General features: G+C 38.1%; 1 protein-coding gene across 21 annotated transcripts in view; it reads left to right on the top strand.

Moving 5' to 3' along the window:
• The window catches only part of ptprd (protein tyrosine phosphatase, receptor type D), a 132,497-nt gene that overhangs the window by 75,187 nt on the left and 34,188 nt on the right, over window positions 1-23,122 (top strand). For 8 of the 21 annotated variants that reach the window (XM_022758769.1, XM_022758773.1, XM_022758768.1 and 5 more), the window contains exons 5-17: window positions 6,493-6,681; window positions 7,866-7,874; window positions 8,609-8,626; window positions 10,622-10,732; window positions 12,007-12,018; window positions 15,365-15,634; window positions 16,801-17,382; window positions 17,887-18,032; window positions 18,743-18,887; window positions 20,524-20,829; window positions 21,753-21,946; window positions 22,326-22,352; window positions 22,809-22,926. In XM_022758769.1, coding sequence (XP_022614490.1) covers window positions 6,493-6,681; window positions 7,866-7,874; window positions 8,609-8,626; window positions 10,622-10,732; window positions 12,007-12,018; window positions 15,365-15,634; window positions 16,801-17,382; window positions 17,887-18,032; window positions 18,743-18,887; window positions 20,524-20,829; window positions 21,753-21,946; window positions 22,326-22,352; window positions 22,809-22,926 — 2,127 coding nt within the window. The remainder of the gene's footprint in view (window positions 1-6,492; window positions 6,682-7,865; window positions 7,875-8,608; window positions 8,627-10,621; window positions 10,733-12,006; window positions 12,019-15,364; window positions 15,635-16,800; window positions 17,383-17,886; window positions 18,033-18,742; window positions 18,888-20,523; window positions 20,830-21,752; window positions 21,947-22,325; window positions 22,353-22,808; window positions 22,927-23,122) is intronic. The other 13 variants (XM_022758788.1, XM_022758787.1, XM_022758775.1 and 10 more) reach the window with 7 other exon arrangements.

Below are 23,122 nucleotides of genomic sequence, written 5' to 3'. Positions count from 1 at the left end.
GCTGCAGCACTAACTGAGCAAAAATGTAAACACTAACTGTTCACAACTGAATGGTACCTTTATCTGTTGAGACTCAATTAGGCTTATTTAATTAGAGCCTAAACAAGGAGGACATCACTTGAGTTTGTTGCCCAAATCATTACACCGCAGCAGGTGAGAAATTCACTTTGAACAGAGGGTGTGAGTGTGTGTGTGTATACTGGCAGTGACTGCAGCAGGACGACAAATTGTGCTGAATTTATGGTGCATTTAAGTAACATTTTAGAAAGTGAATTGGCCACTGTCATACACCGCAAATGTGATTTCACTCTTGCTCATATTTTGTATGAATGATCAATAGATATAATCTGCTAATGGGTTGAGTTTACATCCAGTGGCCTTATGTCTCCAGCAAAAATCTGCTAACTCGGGTACTTTTTGAGCCAATGTCCTTTTTATACCCCTCCCATACTTGGCACCACATACTCATACAGCCTGATAGCCTGGTAGTGGCTAATGTGTGCAAATTGTCATTGGGAGTCTTTTTATATCAAGCACCAGTGCTCAGCACTTCTCTAGAAGGTGACTTCAGCATTTCTCTCCCTTCCATCTCATTTAGTGTGTAGATCCATTGTTGAATATACAGTATGGGTCTGTAAAGCAGAAACTGCCCTTGTCTTAGACTGTCCTTGAGATTGCAGTTCTCAGCGAGGTAAGGGAAGGAAGTGGGGGAAATCTGTAAAACCCTCTTTTTTATTTTAATTTCACCTTTCAGCTTTGACTTTCAGATATTGTACAGGGTAGCTTTGCATACAACCAGGGTTCCCACACCATCTTAAACGTCAAATTTCAAGGACATTTTAAGGACTTTCAAGGCCTAATTCCTTCAAATTTAGAGATCCAACTGGGCATAGTTAGAGACACAGCTCAAGGTTACCTACTGTTACAACACAAATAATTTTATAATGAGAACTAGCATGTTATACAGAAAGTCACAGATAACACTTCCAGTTGTGCTGTGTTACAGTGATGGCAGCCTACTGTGGTCTCTTGCCTTCTCTAACACAGCACAGACAAACAACATAGTATTGTATACGTTGAATGATAAAGACAGAGACTTGTTTACGAGTTGAAGAGAAAACATGTAAATTTAAGTCAATTCAATTTCAATGACCCATGTCTATTTATATCAAAAAATGTATAAAAAATCTTTCAAGGCCTATTTTTGTATCAAATTCACAAACTCTCAAGGATATCAAGGACCTGTGGGAAACCTGATACATATAGCATATTAACCCTAAAACAACTTTTCCAATTTCCAGTCCTGTTAGAATTCAGCTCAGAAAAATGAATTACCTCCTTGCTGATAATTTATGTAACCACAAGTAACAAAACAAGCTCATGACTATTTGCGGAATTGCAAACATAGCACATAGGAAAAACCTGTAGCTGCTCGGTCGCTTGGTTGATTAATTATTTCATTCTCTACAGTTTATAGTTTGCCAATAACCCAACTTCTCCAAAAACGTGCAACAAATATGTTGTGGCTCAAATTAAATGGTGATTAATCTGATTTAATTTTGGTCTCTTGTGAGGAAAATGCTGCAGCAGCTCTGTTGACATGAGCTGTTAATCATGGCACAAGCTAGCAAATGTGTTAAATTCCGCTCCTCAATTTATTATCACAATGGTAATTCAGTTTCTGAGGCAAATGAGGTTTTAGCTGAGAGTTGCAAGAATCTTGAGAATTATTCTCTTTTTGTATCTTAATCTCAAATTGTATGAGAGAAAAGTTTTTAGATACCTCATAGTTGATGTCATGACTTTGTGGCCATTCTAGATGAGCATGAGTGCTCCATCTGTAAGCAGCTATAAATTACATTTCTGGGCTAAGCAAGAATGCATTGAAAAGGCCAGAAACCTTTGTAACAGATCATTAATTTTAAATGCACTGCCTGGAGTTGTATCAGCTGCCTGCACTGGAATTACGGACTAGTATCATGTAACACACACATTCTACTGGAGTGGGAAGATGGGTTTGGTTAAAGCGCCCTTTGTACACTTGACCCATCCTCATTTTTATGTTATTCAAAATTTTTGTGAATCATACTGTAGTTTATGTAAATGAGACATAAATACTATGGTATTACTGCCCTAACATTATACTGGATTCTTATTTTGAAAAGCTATCATGTTGACCAAGGCTTCAACATTTACAATTCAAAATGAATATTGTCCTGCACCCTCTAAGAGCTGAATAAACAGGGACATTTCATATTGCAGGATGAGAACAATTCTGACTTAAAAGAGCTAAATTATGATCTATTGAGCACTTTGTTTTACAATACATTGCAATTTCACAGGAGTTGCTTTTTAGTTTGCATGGATTGTCACATCCAATTACTATATTCAACACACATCCACGGTCCTCGGCTTGCTTCTGGCTATTGTGTTTGATCAGGTATACTTTTGACTCACTGTAGAATCGACTAATTGTCTGTTCGACCTTGAACAGGCTGAAGGGAGCTTGGACAGGAGCTACCTTGTACAATTAATTCCTTTCTCCTCCTCCCTGTCTTTCTCCATTTGAATGAGCACCTTTGAAAGTGAAGTTCCTCACATTAGAATGTTCCCTCATTTCTTGATAGTTGTTAATGTGGCGCTTTTATAATAGATAAGTGGTTACAATCAACCCTTTTTCTCCTTCTTTTGTTGTTATTCGTGCAATATTCTTCATATAGTGTGTTTCCTTTGTGAAATGTACTTTGTCACTACATTTAAAAATGTGTCACATACTGTATGTGTGAATATCTGAGCACTCTTCAAATGTGTGTTGATTTAAAAAACACAAAAATGGCAATTCATGTTCATGTGAATGATGAATACAATACACTTTTGAGTGTTCATTTGCACTTTTTTCAGACTATAATCAGATTTTCCTTTTTAAAGTGCATACCTACCATTTCTTGAAGCCTATTACATCAACATCCAAAATTAAAAGAATAGACTGTATTCTGAACCATGTAACTACGGTTTAGACAGTGGTGAGAATAAGTTTACAAGAAAACAAAAGAGACATTTGTGTAACTTCTAAATGTTTTATCTGAGAATCAATTCTGTCCTCCAGCTTAACTCTCCTACTTTAACTAAGACGTTAACTAAATATGGCCACTGTCTGACTGAGGTCAAATCACTAAGTAGTTATTGTTTTAATGAGCAGCGCATCAATTTTACAACAGGCAAACATAGTGCCAGGGACCAACAAACTTTAAGCAAGAGTAAAGGGAGAGCATCTCTCATTACCTTAATGGCCACTAAAAGGAATAACTATAGCATACATAATATATTGCACGCAATTTCAAGGACTTACAGTGATGAAGTGTACAAGGATGCATGGGCCAAGATGATATAACTAACAGCACACACCTGCCCAGAAAATGAGGATTGGAATTCATTGAGCCAATTTGTGAAAGCTTAAGATAATGTTTCTGGATGATTGGCTGTTTTAAAACATGCCACAAACAATGCACTTCCATCACTGTCAAAACATTTTAGTTCAGACAGGGACACAGAGTTGCATTGGAAAGTTTTGCAGTTCAGTCTGAAGTCACTCATTTGTAATACCGTCTATTTCGGAGAAGATTTATCCATTGAGGTGGTTTCTCATGCCAGATACCCAAAAGCGTTGTTGGAATGAGGCCATGATTGTCGTTTGGCTGTGTGCAGGCTATGGCATCTCAAAGCTGTTTCCAGACTGATGTCTCCTCATGAAAATTTAATGAAGAAAGTGTTTCCAAAAAGGTGCCGTTTACAAGAGCAACGGAAGACACTAATTAGCCATATCACAGCAGGGGAAGGAAAACTTAAAGGTGCACATAAACCTCATTGGCATTCAGAATAAGCAGGTCTTGTTTTGGAGATTAACACTTAGCTAGCATTGCACAGAGGCAGACATTTTGCATATGGGGTTTATATGGTGTACGGAATACTCCACTCTGCACCCTCTCAAAGATCATCATTTACTGCAAGCCAAAAATACTTCCTGTTCAGAGCGGTGAGCTTCAGACAAAGCTGCTCTAGGCTTTGATTTTCTTTGTTTTGCTAAAAGAACATGTTTGGAGCAAAGAGCAGTGTAAGTTATCTTCTTTCACATCTCAAACGGCAGCAAGATGAAACCCGCCCTTGTTCAGTCAGTAAGTTGAGACACAGGCAGGAACAAGACAGCTTATACAACACAGCAAAGCCACCTGCCACCTGCCACCATCAAAGAACATCAAAGCTCCACCTCTCTTGAATACATGTGTAGCCAGTGTAGCTACTGTTCCTTCCTTTCTATAATTAAAGGCAGAGTTTGACATTTTGGAAAATAAGCTTATTTGCTTTCTTATCGAAAGTTAGATAGGAAGATCAATAGGCGACGGTTCTCATATCTGTCTGTAAAATATGAAGCTAACACCAGGAAACAATTTGTTTAGCTTAGCATAAAGACATGAAATAGACCAGGGCAGCTAGCCTACCAGCACCCCTGAAGCTCCTGTTATATCTTGTTTGTTAAATCCATACTGGCTTCCAGTCTTTATGCTAAGTTAAGATAACCAGGTTCATTCATAATTAATGGACAGACATGAGAGTAGCTGTTTCGTTGTGAAAGAAATCAAATAAACATGCAGTGGCTCCAAAGTATTTAGACTCCTTCACATTAAAAATAAAGAAAAACAATGAAGAAAAAAAATGAGAACTCTCATTTACAAAACTATTTAGACCCTTTGCTATGGCGCTCCAAATTGTAGTCAGGTGCAACATGTTTGCTTTAACTATCTCTGAGATGTGTCTAGAACTTGATTCGAGTCCACCTGTGGCAAATTGAATTGACTGGAAACTTGAATTGAAAGGTACACACCTGCAGTGTGAATTGGACCCACAATTCACAGTGCATTGTCAGGACAAAAACAAAGCCATGAAATCCAATGAACTCTCTGTAGTCCACCACAATAAAATTGTGACAAGGATCAAAGTAAGGGTATAAAACCATTTCTAAAGCTTTGAGTGTTCCCAGGAGCACAGTGGCCTCAATAATAATGAAATGGAATAAGTTTGGAACAACCAGGACTATTCCTAGAGTCAATTGTCTGGCCAAACTGAGCAAGGGTCAAGGGCCTTGGCCAGGCCTTGAAGCAAATGGCCTTGGTTAGGGAGGTCACTCTAATAGATAGCCTCTGCAGAGATGGGAGAACCTGCCAACCATCCATGAAGGACGACCATCTCCGCAGCGCTCCATCAATAAGGCTTTTGTGGTAGGGTGTCTAGGCAGAAGCCACTTTGAGTAAAATACATATGACAGCTCACTTGGAGTTTGCCAAATGGAATTTAAAGGACTAAGAGCGCATGAGGAAAAAGATACTTTGGTCTGAAAAACTGAACCATTTGGGCAGAACTGCAGACACCAGACACTGCTCATCAACTGGCTAATAACATCCCTATATGGTGAAGCATGGTGGTGGCAACATCATGCTATGGGGGTGCTTCTCAGCAGCACTTACACTTACATATATAGAGAAGTCCTTGAATAAAACCTGCTCCAGAATGCACACAACCCAAGACTGTTTGATGGTTCACCTTTCAGCACAATAATGACCCATAGCATTTAGCCAAGACAACACTGGAGTAGCTTCAGAACAAGTCCCTGTCTGTCCTTGAGTGGCCTATCCAAAGCCCAGACTTAAACCCCAAAGAACATCTGTGGAGAGACCTCACAACGCTTCCCATCCAGTGTGATGGAGGTTGAGAGGATCTGCCAGAAAGAATGGGATAAACTTCCCAAATCCAGGTGTGCAAAGCTTGTGGAGATTTACCAAGAAGACTCAAAGCTATAATTGCTGCCAAAGGGCTTTCTACAAAGTAATGAATTAAGGATCTCAAGACTTCTGTAAATGATTTGATTTTTCATACATTTTCTAAAATTTCTAAAAACACATTTTCATTTTGTCCATAAGAGTCATCAAGTGTAAATTGATTTACGATTAAATCTAAAACCTATTAAAGTGTGTAAAAAGTGAAGGGGTCTTCATACTTTCTGAAGCCACTGTATATCAAACTTTTCCTTTAATCATTCCTTTTACTTAAAGATACTTAACACGTCTCTTGTAATGTTTTTGTCCATTTTCACTTTTTGTTTATTTTGTCCTTGTCAACACCAAATGCGGGTAGGGAAAACAATTTTTAAATGAAAATGACTTTGGAAATAATGGTTGCTTTATTGACAGAGTTAATAGTGTAACAAAAAAACTCCTATTCTGCTACTCTAATTTCTCTTTGCTCTTACACACTTACCTCTACATATGGCCAAAATTGTATTGTCTCTCTCCTGTTTGCTTTAGCTTTCACTCATTCTGTTATTCTGCAGTCTTATGACTACAAGTTCCATTGGCTCTCCCTCCTCACTAACAAAGGGTATGAGGAGGAACACTATCTTGCACAGTCTTAACTCTGCTACAATGTCTCATCTATTTCCAGAGGACCAACTGCCCCCTGGTTTCCCCACCATAGACATGGGCCCACAATTGAAAGTGGTGGAGCGAACACGCACTGCCACCATGCTCTGTGCCGCCAGTGGCAACCCAGACCCAGACATCTCCTGGTTTAAAGACTTCCTCCCTGTCAACACCACCAACAACAATGGACGCATTAAACAGCTCAGATCAGGTAGGTTTCCTCTGCTGAAAACTTAATTACAAAAGGGAGTCTTCTTTCTTGTTTTCCTCTATCTGATCTGCTCTCCCTGTTGTCTCCTCTGTTCTTTCATCTTCTTCTTCCTCCCATAATTTAACTTCTCATTTGGCTTTTAATTTTGTAGGTAATGGCATTGTTTCTACTATTTCCTGTCCTCTACGCTCTGTACGCCCCGGTGTGTGTTGTCTGTATGTGCGTCTCCCTTTGTCTTCCAGTGTTGTCATGGGCTGTTGGGATTGTTTCCCCTCTGTGTTTGCTGGCTTCCGCCCTAACTTCTGCCCTCATTGCCCACTGCTGTGACTTTTTACAATGACTTCTTTTGCTGTTTTGTGTTGATTTCTTTTCCACTGCATTGGTGCAGTATTTTTTTGGATCCATTCTCTTCATTTATTATGTTTTTTTAACAATTAATATTCAACATTTGGCTTCATTCAGAATCTGCAAAGGAGTGCACATGATTTTAAAATAGGTGACATGCAGAAAAGTAAATTAATCATCAACGTGTGCATTTGTTGAAATTTTACTTTCAAAAGAGGGATCTTTAAAACTCCTTTGAACAAATATTTGCTTTGTATAAGAGCTTTCTTCAGGTTAAAGAAGAATTTAATTCTGGAGAATAATCAGCCACAGTAGTGCGTAAAACTTCATAAGGCTTTTCCCTTATCCCTTGATTCTTTGAACTTACAGCCCCTGCTTTAATGTGTAGATACCATCTTTGTTTTTATTTGCCTGTGACATACCCTAATATATCCATTCACCCGAATATCCCAAGTTTGATTTCAATATCTCAATACAAAGAGATTATTCTATTTTCTAAAATTGTTACATAAATCATAGCTTTTCAGCTTTATGTGCCAGCTAATGGCAACACATTAGCACAACTACTTGTAAAGTTTAAGTCTTGTATGTTTGACCACCTGTCTTCACAGATTTCACAGCTGTCCTTTGTTAAATGGTCTTGTTAACCTTACTTCCTTGCTGACTTGTTTTCAACAGAACTGTGTAGAATTAACCCTTATTTCTAATGTGCGACTTTGATTCACCTAGAGTTGATATAGCATTAACAAAACCATGTTAACTAAACTTACTTAATATACTACTTAATATAATCATATTCTTATGCTGTCTTTCTTCTCTCTATATTTTTAAATCTACAGAATCCTTTGGTAAGTGCTTAGCTCTAAAGCACACATCACCCCCCACTAATTTCCATGTTTCCAACAACTATTAAAATGCATGGCATGCATTTTACTAACAGATAGTTTAGTTTCAGGGCTACTACTTGAGGCACACACACTCTTCCCTCACACCCCACGTTGTTCAAGTGTCCCACCACTGTCAGCTACAGTATCACCTTTATCCAGAGATATAATCACAAAACCTTAGCTAAGCATTGTCATATAGCCAACTGACCTGGGTAATTACCTGTCCTCACATGATTGTTACTCACTCACTGACTCACCACTTACTCACTTATTTAATTTTAACACCAGCACCATAGGTTTGAGGTTTCAAGAACTTTAGGGAGGTGACCAGCTCAGGTCAAGCAAAGAGATCTCAAGTCTGCTCTTAATATCATACACAAAGTCCTCAAAGTCTTTCCCTCCAGTAGATGGTCTTCAGAAGCCACTTCCAAAATGGCACTTCCCCGTGGTACATCAATGTACAAGTTCTTCTCTCTGACCTATTGATTTTTCTATGATGAATCCTGTCTTTCTTTGCCAGTAGAGTACAGAAAAGTTCTTATTCTCTTTCTCTCTCCTTTCTCTTTCCTCTAGTACCTTTATTTACGTACCCTGTTAAATCTAATTTGATTCTTCTTCCAAAGCCCCCAGCCTCTATCTACTCGTACTAATGCTTCTTCTTTCTAATCTTATTTGCATTCATATTATCCACCCAGGTGGTACACCAATAAGAGGTAAGAGTGCTGAACTGACGTTCACAGAATGAAAATAATACAAATTCATTCTTGCTGTCAACCCATCCATTCACTTGAATCACCTCCATTTTTGTCCTGTTTACCAAGACCAAATCCCATTATGTTCATATGGACCTTCCTTCTTATTTGTCCTGTTTCGTTGACTAAATTTGTATTCCATCTTTTTTGTCTATGCTTTATTTACTCCTTTGTATTCTGGTTTCAAGAGCCTGTTTAGCTCAGTTGTGATATGCTTGCCCTGGCTCAAATAAGCATATCCAATGACAATTATTTTTTAAACTATATTTTTCCGTTCATTTTTGTTTTCTTTTTGGCCATAGCGAATCATGTGTCCCTCTTTTTGTCCAACTAAAACAACCAAGCATTTTTCCCCCTTAGCTGTTCTTGTTCAGCACTAAAAATATGCACAGATGCTGTGGAATCACGCAGGCATGCTGAAGACAACATTGCCTCTACTCTGCTTTTTTCTCCCAAAGAATTCTTCCTATCTTTGCAAACTATTTTTTTTCCATTTCTTCTATTTGCTTTCCTCTCCTGTACCTCTACAAAAAAGCCCAAACAACCACTTTTTTGATAAAGTTTCTACGGTGCTTTTTTTCTCTTTCACCTATTTTTCTTACTTTTCTTGGGTTTGGAGAATATTTTACTTTTTGACTTTTTTTCTTCAGGGTTTGGGGAAGGCAAACAGTAGAGTCTGGCGAGGACCTGATTGGCTCATTTTTGCCGTGTGACATGGAGCTGGAGAATTGTTGATGCTTAAAGCCATTTTTCCCTGGGTCATGTGACACCACACTGCTGATCCCATTGGTGGATTTTTATGGGTGTCTTTTGTAGCTTTCACAAGCTAAAGCAGTGGTTGGTTACTTTCTTGTCGGCTCAGGCTGATATTTTGAATTTTGTCTTCTAATACAATTGCATTTTATTTTTCAGCTAAGGGTTGTCAGAAGGTTGTAAGTTGTGCCGACATACATTTCTTGCTAAGATTTGCATGTCAAACTTTTGTTACAGAGGGTTATATGTTGGTTTTGCCTTACATAATACTTCAATTAAAATTTTTCCAAATATATGAGCAGCATTTTTCAATTTTTTGTATGCGCTGCATTTTTTTGAAAGTAACTTCACCTAGATGAAGTCCAAAATTATTCTGCTAGGCGAATATTACACTTGATCTGTGATTGAATATGCTAAAATTCATACCTAAATTTCTTTCTTTCAATTGTCCTCCCTTGTTATGCTGCTTTCTTATACTGTAAACCTCTTTTGTTTGATCCATGTTTCCCTGAAGCGGTATCACCCATCCCCATATTGACCAGTCCAGTGACATGTTGTATATTGAAGGGCTTGCCCCTATTCTTCAAAGTGAAATTATGACATTTTTTTGATATTGGCACTATGATGAGTGTCTTTTTAGACCCTGTAGCCTTAAACATAATCAGCCTTTTTCACTAAAGAAGTCAACAACAAGGTAAATGTACTATAGATAGAATATAACTTAGGTGTTTTTCTTTTCTTTTGGATTTGGTTGACAATGTATTATTTTCTTTTCCCTTGTTGTTACTTTAGGCCTGTTAAGAGGAACAACATATTTGTATTGCAGTGTCTTGCATGCTTACCATTTGAAACGATCCCTCACCCATAGTAGGATATCACAGTCTCCATTTTACCTCAGCCAATGGATCAGGCTGTGATAATGATGGGGGATAAACTTTAAAATACAGTTTATATTAACAGATACAAGAATGTAGTATTGCATTCATGCAATTTATTGGATATTGTGTAATTACGACTTTTCTCAAACTGCCCAACTACTGAAGCTTTAAAGGACAAAGCAAAACTAGAAATGAAGGGGGCTGATGTTGGCGTCCTTGAGGTCAAACAAGTTCTTTTCTTTTTATTTTTGCTTGTGAACGTGATGTGAACAACATTATTTTAACCAAACATATTCTGCTACCCCCATTTGCTATTCCCAACCAGGAGCCCTCCAGATAGAGCAGAGCGAAGAGTCTGACCAGGGCAAGTATGAATGTGTGGCAACCAACAACGATGGAACCCGCTACTCTGCCCCAGCAAATCTATATGTCAGAGGTAGGAAAAAAGTGTCAACAACACTGGCATGATTCTATCAAACATAATATTAACCTTCTCTTTAAAATTCATGAGAAAACTTTAAAAGAGCCAATAAGTCTGCAGGGGCTGTAGCCTGTGAGGCAATTGTAAGTATGCTTTGCTTTTGATTTTTTTTTGTTCTCTTTTTTGCACTTGACTTACCTGCACTGTTTTGAACCTACAGTATCTGCTCTGTTATGTGTTTCTCGTCCTTTCTGTTGATTATCCTGAGTCTAACACCAATGACTACAATGCTTGCTGTGTTTATCTACTAATTGCCTTTCAAACCCAACTGTCGGAGGTGGTAAAGGGTTGGAGAGCCCTCCTCCATCAGTCCCAACTCTTTCCCCAGCAGTGAACAGATCCTCTCTGGCCTTTGTTCCTCCCTATTGATCAACATTGGAAGGACACCTTTAATCTGACTACCTTTGTTACTGACAATAAAATTAAAATAAAAACTCAAGAGTTAAAATTGGTATAAAATAATTTTACTACAGAGGGAATTTCATTATTCTAAAATTAGCTTGTCTCAGTTTTTTGTTCCTACACAGTATTAGAAATGTATGGCTTTATGATTTTAGTAAACAGAATATAATATAGGTAAAGTGGAGCAGTGGCTTTCTTTTAGTAATCTTTTCTTTTCACAGAGGTCTTGATCTTTCATTCTTTTAAATTCTAAATATTTGGTGCATTGGTGCAACTGTTGTTAATGCTGCTGCTCACTTTTTCTTGCATATATCAGTCCAGGCTTCATTTGATTTGTCACTCTTTCAGTATTATCTTAAATAAATTCTCTATAAATGCATATGTGTAGCCAATATAAAATTTTCATATAATTTTTAAAAAAAATTTCATATAAATTTTGCAATGCTCTTCAGTCCTGTGGTTAGCTTTTACTATAATCAGTTATCATCCAGTTCCCCAATAACATTATACATAATGTATACAAAAGTAAAATACATCCATTTTAATTATGATCATAAGCTAACCACATGGCTTGGGCAGAATTTATGTTAAAAGTAAATATTCTTTCTTCAAAATGTTTGAGCTCTGACAGGTCAGACTTTTGCTTTGTAACCTGGGTGCCAAGGAGATACATGGGGCTCCCTGCTCTTTAGAGACATAAGGTCCTTCGAATTGTTTAAGTAGCTTCTGAACACCTACAACATGGCCTTTTTACTCTCTGTGTTTCCCTTGTTTTTCTCCTTTCCTTATTTCATTTTGTTCTGCATCAAATTCCCTACATCCCTCAGAGCTGCGAGAAGGTTGGTGTGTTTTTACTTTTTGAGCACAACACAAAACAGAAATAAGTTCACTTGTTTTCCATTAAAAAAAAGCCTCTTACAAACATTCAAGTTAAAATACAGATGTATTATCGTGGCCTTTATATATTTTTTCTTTTCTTTTTTTTTTTTTATTCTACTGATATCATTTCTATCTTTGTCGCACATTCAATGTTCATGTTCCCATTAAGAATGCCCCTGGTCCTTGTCAGAATGCTTGACTGTCCAACAGGTGGTGCATGTTTGCATCTTTGAGGTGGGGTGGCAGGGACAATATTTGCATCTGTCTGAGAGTCTATTTGCATGGTCACCTGTTAATGCTTGAGCTAGTTCGTCCCCTTTCCCCAGCCCTTACCCTGTCAGTGTTCCTGCTTGGTTTCTCTGATGATTAACAACACAACAAGTCAATGGGATAAGAAAATGAAAAAAAGAGTAATAAAATAATAGATTTTTTAAGAAATAAAATAATAGTAATGTTGCCCACAAAACCCACCAGAACAATGTACTTGATTTCTATGGGCATCTGTTACAACTGCTGTTCTGCATAGCCGCAGAGCTGCTTCATAAGCCTGCTGAATCTACCTCTCCATAAAGCTATTTAAGCATCACTACACTCAAATTTTCTGCTCAAATTAGCTCTCACTCCAATCGAATAAATATCTTAAAGCATAATCCATCCTTTGTTGTAATTGGCACTAAAGTCAAGCACCAAGCTATAAAAACAACCTTGCCCTCAGAGATTATGTACTTCCTCTGACGAGGATCTTACATTGCAGGAAGTCATGAAAGAATGATGCATTTAGAGCGTTATCCATGCGACTTGACAAATGTAATGATATTGAAATGAGCGGGATAATATTATGTCTGTGGGGAGCGTGATCCAATTGGTTATTAATTAAATATTAAGTGAGAGAAACGTTGTATTTAATAATGCAAGCAGTTCCCCTAGATTTCCTCTCTGGAGAGCTGCAGTCTGCTCAACAGAATGGGCTTTGTGAATAAGTAGCAGGCAGCAGGAAGCACGTCCCAATATTGCAGTCGAATGTAGCAAATACCTGCACAAATAACTAGTTTAGAGTCACATGACTGTTTACAAAACAGGGTCAATTAACAGGCAACAGATACAAGTAGCTAGACTTTTAAAAGTGACATATTACTTAACTGTTTTCTTCAAGGTTCATTAGAGAATTTAACAAGTAATCTAGCCCAAGTTAAAAGTAATCTATTTCAAATACTATGAGCAGTAACACTGACTTTCAATCCTGAGATGTTTTAGAACATCAAAGTCCTTGTTTTTTTCCCTTATGTCTAAGCCCCTCACTTATCCACATTAACTGTCCATAAATATTTTGTATACCAAACAATCAGTAAAACCTGAAGAGACATAATGTATTTTCTTGATTTTTCTTTTTCTGTCTATTCGTCTACCTTTTATCCTAGGATGTTGTTGCCTTCTTCTCTCAGAGTTTTCAGTTCTCCTAGGACCTTTAGCTTGTCTTAGCCACATTTACAGCTATGTAACACTAAGACTAAGCCTTTCGACGAAGAGTTTCGTTTAAACTATGCAAAAAAACATCTTCCTCCTGACCCTATTACTATTTATTTTGCCCCTGCAGCCCTCTTCCCCCCTGACTCCCTTACATGGTCGCCTCGCAAAGTCACATATTGTTCTCGTATGCATGACGGACTCTTGCTCTCCTCTAAAAGGCATTGAAGCCGTCCATGTGCATTATGGATGTTTTAAATTTAAGTTCACTCAAAAGTGTAACACTTTCTTTGAAATTTTTTGCCTTGTATTTTTTGTTTATCAGAATTTTTTTTTTTTTTGGAATGTGTATCTACTAGAGCTGTCAAATGATATGCAGTTTGAATCCAGTGATTATATTTTGAAGCTTAATGAAAAACATCAGCAAAAGCTCTTAATCACAAGTAATATTACATAACAAAAATCTTGGTTTAACTAAGACTCAGCAGTAAGGATCAAGTGTATCATTTCAGTAATTGCTCCAGATTGCTCCGGATCTTTTTTTCTTGTGTGCGAAATGATTACTGTATGTGTACTGTACATAAATCATTAAATTACTTTGAGTCTCGAAAAGCTTTTATCAGATTAGCAGCAGATGAGCATCTTATCTCCTCCTTCCTATAAGACACATGACGTTGGTAGAAATTCTTAGAAATTCTTGACATGTGACACTTGTTCCTTGGTAAAGGTAAATTGAATTTCAGAAATCTCAATCTGAAAGACCTCTTTCAGCGCTTTTTCTTAAACTGCATTTAAAAGCCTGCAGTCCTGCTGAAATAATTTGAATTAGCATCATTTAATGTTCTTGATTTGGATTCATTCACAGGCATGGATTGATTTGTGCAATCATAGAATGAATGTAGCATGGCGAGACAAGTTAATGCTTTAAGTGCCAGAATAATTGGTCCTTTTGTGATAAACTAAAGACCTCTCATTCATCATTGAAGCATAAAGAAAGTCTACAATTTTACTGTTATCCTCTGAGCTATCTGACAAAGTTCTAAAGTCTAAAGCCACTTATAAAAGTGTACCTTTCTTATCCATTTTCATGCCATTGTTTACATTAAAGGTAGGCCGGCACAAAAAATAGCAGGCATGTAATCTTGCATGACCGCACATAGGCTACAAAGTACTTCAGGAGTATTGCTCTATAATAGGCATAGAACCAAAAGGCAGGACAGGGAAACATGTTTAATGTGTGTGTTTTTTTTTCCTCTACAGTTGATTCAAAGTGTGAATGCATAACATTTGACAGCCCTAGTTTCTACTTTGAACCAAGCCTGAGAATCACAGAAAAACACCCCTTTGTTGCGTGTGCGACTTCTCAATAATATTATCTATGTTTGTGTGATGTGAGAATGTGATGCGGCACATTATCTCACATCAGCTGGAAGTACGCAGCCTAAAAGTTGTTTCTTTGCATACAACTGTGGAGTGCTGTCGACTCTCCAGCACTTTGTGCAGTTCTGTATATCTGTACCTATGGTGACACAGTATTTTGTGCATGGTGCTCGTGTTGGTGTTAACCCATTTGCCATCGAAATATCTAAGTCTTGGATCAAATGTGTTAAAAATGTGTTTTCTTAACCTCCATCAAATGATCATAAATTATCTATCTAGAAACACTTAATTTTTATGCTACTATTAAACCTTTAACATTTTGTTAATATTCTTATTTTATAAGCATAAATGTAAAATGATCAATTTCTTTTCTTTTGGCAACAGAGAATTCAGAATATTTCAGTTGGTATTCAGTTGTTCCATTTTCTGCTTGTTTTTCACACTATGTCATGTCTTTTTCAGTGCGTCGGGTGCCACCACGATTCTCCATTCCACCTACAGACAATGAGATCATGCCAGGCGGCAGTGTCAATATCACATGTGTGGCAGTGGGTTCTCCCATGCCATATGTCAAGTGGATGCTGGGTGCTGAAGACCTCACACCCGAGGACGACATGCCTATTGGACGAAACGTCTTGGAGCTTACAGACGTCCGGCAGTCAGCCAACTACACCTGTGTGGCCATGTCAACCCTGGGGGTGATAGAGGCTGTGGCACAGATAACAGTCAAAGGTAGGGCTGCTTCTTATTCTTCTTATTCATAATTAAAGACTGAAATGTCATGCTTCTGTAATAGATATAGAAGCCAGGAGGAGCACTTCATATTAGGAGTTCACCTGCAGCAGTTTTCTTAATATGTATGTTAATTCTGCAAGGAGTTAAAAATATATACTGCAGTTTGCAGCTGGTATATGTTAGGGGTAAACTATCCAAGCAGAGAATACTGGCAGTGCTTTAAAGAAAGTTATTTACCTCACTGCTACGATAAGTCATCTGTAGAGGATTCCTTGAAGCTTTAGACAAGCCCTGGCACCAGCCTCAGTGCATTAGATGCCAGATTGAGAATATAGTGAAGTGCTTATCTCTCAGCCAGAGAGCTACAGAGCCACAAGCTCACCATTTCTGTTAGCGAGAGGTGGGGACGAGGGGGTGTGAGGGGGGTGTGAAACGTAGTGAGTATTGTTTGGTGTCCTCTGTAGGCATGGTACTTATCTGGGTGTAATCATATCTACACTGCGGCGTACCAGAAAGATATCCCAGACTGGTGTCGCCGTGTTCACATGCACACAAGGGACAGACACACACACACACACTGTTGTTTTTCCTAGACATAACATACAGATATTAGTCACAATATAGCAGTCTGGCAGCAAGCTCTCCCACAAGCGCACTTCAGATGGCATATAAAGACAATCTATTGCCCTGATATCTTTTGCCATGTGCCGTGGCGTGGGGAATTAAAGCAATAAATTTACCTGTTAAATTATTTAAGTGATAAACACTGGGAAATCTGAGATTAACGACACCAGCATTCCCAGCTGCTGAACATGGGGTATGCACAGCTTTAATCTCACAAATTACTCAATATTAAACCTTTTTTTTAATTTATTTTTTTACAAATGTAAACTAAGAAAGTGAAATATTAGTAAGACTATCCACCTGACTAATAGAAAGAACACATTGTACGAGTCTCTTATGACTCCAGATACACGGTATATCATCAGTATCGAGTGCAGTGGGCTGGTAAATGAATGTCATCAATATTATTCAACCATCAACAAATTAAAATAAAGTCTCTATGGACTATAACATAAATTACTCTACAGAGGTATAACTTTGTAATGTTTGCAGTATAATTTGCATTTTTATTAATATTTATGTAATAATTATCATCACAGCGTTGCCCAAGGCTCCTGGTATTCCTGTGGTGACAGAGCGCACAGCCACCAGCATAACATTGACTTGGGACTCTGGCAATCCTGAGCCAGTGTCCTACTACATAATCCAACACAAGTCCAAGTACTCGGAGGACTCGTACAAGGAGATCGATGGTGTAGCCACCACTCGGTACAGCGTGGGGGGTCTCAGCCCATACTCGGACTACGAGTTCCGGGTGGTGGCTGTCAACAACATCGGGCGAGGGCCACCCAGCGAGAGCATCGAGGCCAAAACAGCTGAGCAGGCACCCAGCACGGCACCAAGGCAGGTCAGAGGTCACATGCTGAGCACCACCACAGCTGTTATCCACTGGGATGAGCCAGAGGAGGCTAACGGGCAGATCATGGGCTACCGAGTCTACTACACCATGGATTCCAGCCAGCACGTCAACCTCTGGGAAAAGCAGATTGTGCGGGGGTCGAACTTCGTAACCATCCAGGGCCTGATCCCCAATAAGACCTACTACATTAAGGTTCTGGCCTACACCTCAGTTGGTGATGGACCCCTTTCTCCAGACCTTCAAATCATCGCTAAGACAGGAGGTGAGAATGGTTTGTTTTTGTCAGACAAGAACCAAACTAACAATACAAAAAATATATAAAATACAAACTGAACAAATTCAAAGTTTAACTGGGAGAGTCACAAACAATTTTTCAGCTCAATTTTTTAGTCATGGATTCTCATTAGGGGGTTACAATTGAGAACCAGAGCTGTAAACACACAAACATCTCCAGGCTGTCAACAAACACTTCAACTGGCTTCCTCAAGAGTGAAAATAGTTTATGAGAATAGTTAACTAAGAACAAGAAATTCAAAAGTCTTGTTATTTAGTTCTTATGAAAAAGTCAGATATTTTTTCAGCATGAAGTAACTGTGTACTGTGTGTCTGCACTGTGCTAATGAGGCTGAAACGACTGTGTCTTCTGAAATACAACTTGATCTGGATCTTGTGGCAATAACTCTTACCACAAAGTGCATGACTGTAATTATAATGAACAGTGCAAGATGTGTGGAGAAATTAATTTATCTCTACGGTTTAATTCCAGTTCCCTCCCAACCAACCGACTTCAAGGGAGAAGCCAAATCAGAAACAAGCATTTTACTTTCATGGATCGCCCCGGCACAGACGGGACAGGAAAACCAAATCACAGGATATGAACTTATGTATAGGAAGAGGGACGACAAGGAGGAGGTAATGATTGTCTGACTTATTGTGCATTATATTACTGTTATTGGTTTTAATGTAGTGTTATACAATTATGAGACTGTTTTTCTTGCTTGCTTAACAGATCATCCAAGTTGTTCTATTGTCAACAATTTTGTAATGTGTATGCATTAACTTGATGCTAAATGTTTACCTATCATATCTACACAGTTTGTGTAAATATATATGAACAATCATTCATCATAAGCAATCTGATTTATAGTTATACAATATGAACACTATATTAGATATGATACATTTGTTAGTTTTTACACTATGACAACATATAAGGCAAATAATGCATTGCACTGCAATGCATGCGGCAATATGGCTGCCAATCTATCTTTTTGGTGTTATAACAATCAAGATGAGGAATTTGTGATATAAAGGATTAAAACTATTATTCTTTTTTAAACTCCCTGACTTGGTCAGACACTAACCTTAAAGGAAGTGTCTGTAAAATACAGTTAACCATGTAACTTGTCATATTAAAGTCTTCTAAATATTGTCACTCATTCTAATGATATGCACTAACATCTCGTCTCAGTTCTGGCAGTTGAATGAGATCCTCCGTACCCTCAATTTCTTTCTCTCCTTTTTTATATATGAAAGGGCAGCATGTTTATATTCATCACTTTTATTATCTGGAACTCCCTGTTTTCATGGAAAAACTGACAATACGAAACTTTTTTTCACAGAAACGTATCAGTTTTGAGCCGACAACAACATACCTACTGAAGGACTTGAAGCCCTTCACTACTTATACTTTCCGGCTGGCTGCTCGTAGCAAACATGGAGTTGGAGCTTACACCAATGAGATCTCTGCAGAAACTCCACAGACACGTAGGTCTTCTTCCTTATCTGACAGAGTTCACAATGTTTGGGAAGGAAAACATTTTCAAATGCATTCCAAATTTTACGTGCGCTGCAAAATCCAAAAAGTGACAAAAATGTCAGGACAGTCCTGAACATAGATAGAATAAGGTTTTTCATTAAAGGGGTTGATGCATTTGAAAATAGCAGAGGTGTAAATATTTGAAATAGTAAATAAGTGTTATGAAGTCTACCTGACCATGCAGAATTCATTTTGAAAAGGTTGCATGGACAGTGTACCCAGGCTTTCCTGTGAAGTCAGGAGACAAGGTTATAAAAAGTAGCCCTCCCCACCTTTGTTGTGCAAAAACAGTCTTGCCTTAAATGAGTGCCAAAGCCTTGAATTATTTATGTGAATGCCCACATCTGCATTACCCAACAGTTTTTTTTATGAGGGAAATGGCATGTTTGGCCTTTAGGAAGCCTTGTCTCTTGACATTGCATGTTGGCCAAAAATAAGAATAGAAAATTTTTGAGGCTGAGCTTTCTATGTAGCTACACTGCCAAAAAACCACATCTCTGGACGTCAAAGGGACGTTCCCATTTCTTTAAAGAATGGACACTGATGTGATGTTCACACTCAATTCAAATTAGAATCAAGAAAGTTGTGGAGTAACAATATCATAGAAAGCTCAAAGCAAGTATTGTCTTTGTAGTTAGGGACATTTCCACCCAAAAGACCTCAGATTTATGTAAAAATTTGAAATAGACAAATGAGATTGTGTCATTTATTACAAAGTTTAACTGAATCCGGTGAAGTTTGTTTTCACTCGTTTTGATTACCTGTCAGATAAATACCGACTTTGCACATCAAAACATAAATCTGAGGTGTCTAAGAGACGAGGGCAGAGACCAGGTGGGTATAAAAGCTCTGAATTTCAAAACTCTGCCTTTGAGGTAAATGATGAACTTAATTAAAAAGTGCATGCCAATGTTATCAGAATCTAATAAATCAGTCATGTCTCCTTGGGAAGTTCTCTGTTGTACAATCAGGCTTTTACCACAAACCAACAGGCTTCGGAAAGGTTGGTGACAAAAACAACATTTTTCTATTTTAAACTAGTTCAAACATCAACCTTTATGTTTTTGGATTGATGGTAACTGCTTGCCAAATTTGTCTTAGTTATTACTGCATTTCTAAGTACTTTGAAATCTGTTTCGGTTTTCATTTAAAACTAAAGAAATAATATATTAGGATATATGATTTTTGTTTCCCTTTGTTATTGTTTTTTCATGACAAAGGTAGGTTACATATGGTAAAGCTGTCCTTTTTCCAGTCAACACCTTCCATTCATCATCAGTGTATACACTTTTGTGTTAGTCTTTGCCTTTTGTTTCGTCTTTATTTGTGATGTTTCATTGATTTAAAGTATTCCATTTATCCATGAGTCCTTGTGATTTTTCCTTATTTTGTGTCATTTTGTTTTCCTCTTCTTTTTTTTCCCTTGTTTGGTCAATTCTACCATCATCACCCTGATCAAAACAAAAACTGCAACTTCTTTAAAACAAATATCCAACTCAATGAATGGCCTGACCAAACCAAAACCAAAAAAAAAACACACAAAACAAAACCTGCACCTGCTCCAAAATCCAACCAACCTACCAGAACCCTCGGGCCCACCTCAGGAAGTCAAGTGTCATAGCCCCAGCTCCACCAGCATCCTGGTAAGTTGGCGGCCACCCCCAGTGGAATTACAAAATGGAATCATAACACAATACACCATCCAATACGCTGCGACTGAAGGGGAGGATACCACTACTCAGCAAATCTCCAGCATCCCTCCAGAAATCTCCCAGTACCTTTTGGAAAACTTGGAAAAATGGACAGAGTACCGCGTGACGGTCATTGCTCACACAGATGTCGGAGCAGGACCAGAAAGTCTGCCAGAGCTCGTCCGCACAGAGGAGGATGGTATGTGTTCGCTAAAACAAAGCCCCAGCTGCAAATCCAGTCTACCCCTCTTAACCTACCCCAACAAATACTAACAACCTCGCCTATATCTACAATTCCCTCTTCTTTTCTACCCTTCTCTGCCTGCTTCTAATATGACTGTCGCCACTTGATACGTTTAGCCATTTTGGACTATACATTTTTTACCCAAAAAACTGTGACTCACTTTGCGAAAGCACCTTTTTTGGCTTTTTTCTTTTTTTTTTCTTTTTTTTTTTTTTTTTCTTTTTTTTTTTTTTTTTTACCCCAAAGCTGCTCAATTTCAACACATGGTATGGCATTTTCAACTGCTGGCCTCCAACTTCCAGTCCCAACTGTCAATTTTGAAACTTTGAAATATTCTCTGCAGTGTTTTTGTACAGCAGCGTTTTTATGTAACTCACTTTTTTTGGGAACTTGGCAAAAGGACAAGTTCTGGACAGTGGGAATTACAAAAAGGTGGAAGAATTTTTTGAAGGCCATTTTTTTATTTTTTTTTTCTCTCCCCTCATGTGATTGAATCATTTTTTTATTTATTTTTCCTTGCTCCATAGCCAAAATTCTTGTAGTGCTTCAAGCATTTCAATCACTTGAAGCCCCCCTTTGGCTCCACTTTTCTATTTTGGCAAAACACATTTTTATTCCATGTTTTTAAAATCCACTCTACCCATTTTTAATGTTTAAAGATTAGGTCAGTTGTCAGACCTTTTTTTGCTGTTGTTTTTTCCCCTTACCATTGTTGAAATATTGATGTCATGCAGTGCTTGTTGCAGTTTGCTGCACTTTTGTGATTTTTTTGTCACTGCAGCATTTTGCGCCACGACTCTGGGCAAGATTTAAAAAGAGGGTGAAGGGGTTCTCTATAAATTTGACCTTTTTTCTTCTATCCCATGGTGTTCCTCCAGTTCCTAGTGGGCCACCTCGTAAAGTTGAGGTGGAGGCTGTCAACTCCTCATCAATTAAAGTGATCTGGCGCTCACCGATGCCCACCAAGCAGCACGGTCAGATCCGAGGGTACCAGGTGCACTATGTCAGGATGGTTAATGGGGAGCCCACAGGACAGCCAGTCATCAAGGACATCCTGATTGATGATGCCCAGGTACAACACCCTACTCAGCCAGCCACTTCTTCTCTCAGACACACAGTATTGTTTTCTCTCTTTCACCTTTACATGTGCAACAGCAAAGACTTTCATTTGGAGTGGAAAAAGCTACATTTCATCATGACATATCAATAATTGAATTGTGGAAAATAGTAACTGTTTTGTCACTAAATTTAATTCTACTGTAAAATCACAAGTCAATGTATGATTATTGCTACTTTTACTATAATTGTTTTTTGTTTGTTTTTTTATCAACCAACAGATTTATTCGTTGATTGCAGACAAACTGTGTTTATATTTTCTTACCAGCAAGTAGTGTCTGTGCCTGGCCTTATCTATTTTCTCTTTTCTCTCCATATTCTGATATCATAATCAGTGGGAATATGATGATTCAACTGAACATGTGAGTAGCTAAACTTGACAAAATTCTGATCTTGTTTTCCTCTGCTTTCATCTTCTGCATGAATGGCATGTGTCTTTTGGGCAATAGGAGTTTATGACCTAATTTTTAACAATAGCTTGAACCCTATCTTTGGACGTCTACCTTAAAAACTGCAGATGGAACTCCTTGACTAACAGTTTGTTCAGAGAAAACTCAAATTAAACTGAAATGTTTGAATTCCATAAGTGTTTCCTGATTTAACTATTATATTACACAGAGAAACCAAGTTATATATTAACTAAAGCTTATGAGCACTATCCTTGTCCACTCAATTTTAAGTATATGCTGAGAGAATGTGTCTGTCGTGTCCTTTGTGCTGATTATGCTGACATCACATGCCAGTTGTATCCCTCTGCTTGCTTATATCTGCAAATCAGAAAGTGAGTGTCCTGCAACTCAAGTCCTGCATCTTTACAGGTAATGATCATCACAGAGCTGCAAGCTGAGACCACGTATTCAGTCACGGTGGCAGCCTACACAACAAAGGGTGATGGGGCACGCAGCAAGCCCAAACTGATCACCACCACTGGCGCAGGTAAGGTTGCTGACAAATCTCCTGTGGTTCTCTGCTAATATACGATATGTTCATATAAAAATGCATTTCTGCTCTGTAAAGCAATACACTGCATCAAATGAAAAAAAAGCACCAGGCAAATATTCTTGTCACCGAGCGTGAAAAGAGTGAAAGCAGCTAATTGCTGTCTCATTTAGTGCAACTTTTACCCACTGGT

This window comes from Seriola dumerili, unplaced genomic scaffold (genome assembly GCF_002260705.1).
Source record: "Seriola dumerili isolate Sdu_G_001 unplaced genomic scaffold, Sdu_1.0 BDQW01000309.1, whole genome shotgun sequence".
NCBI lineage: Eukaryota > Metazoa > Chordata > Actinopteri > Carangiformes > Carangidae > Seriola > Seriola dumerili.
The sequence above is the reverse complement of the archived record's forward strand: the minus strand, read 5'-3'. Positions and strand labels throughout refer to the sequence as shown.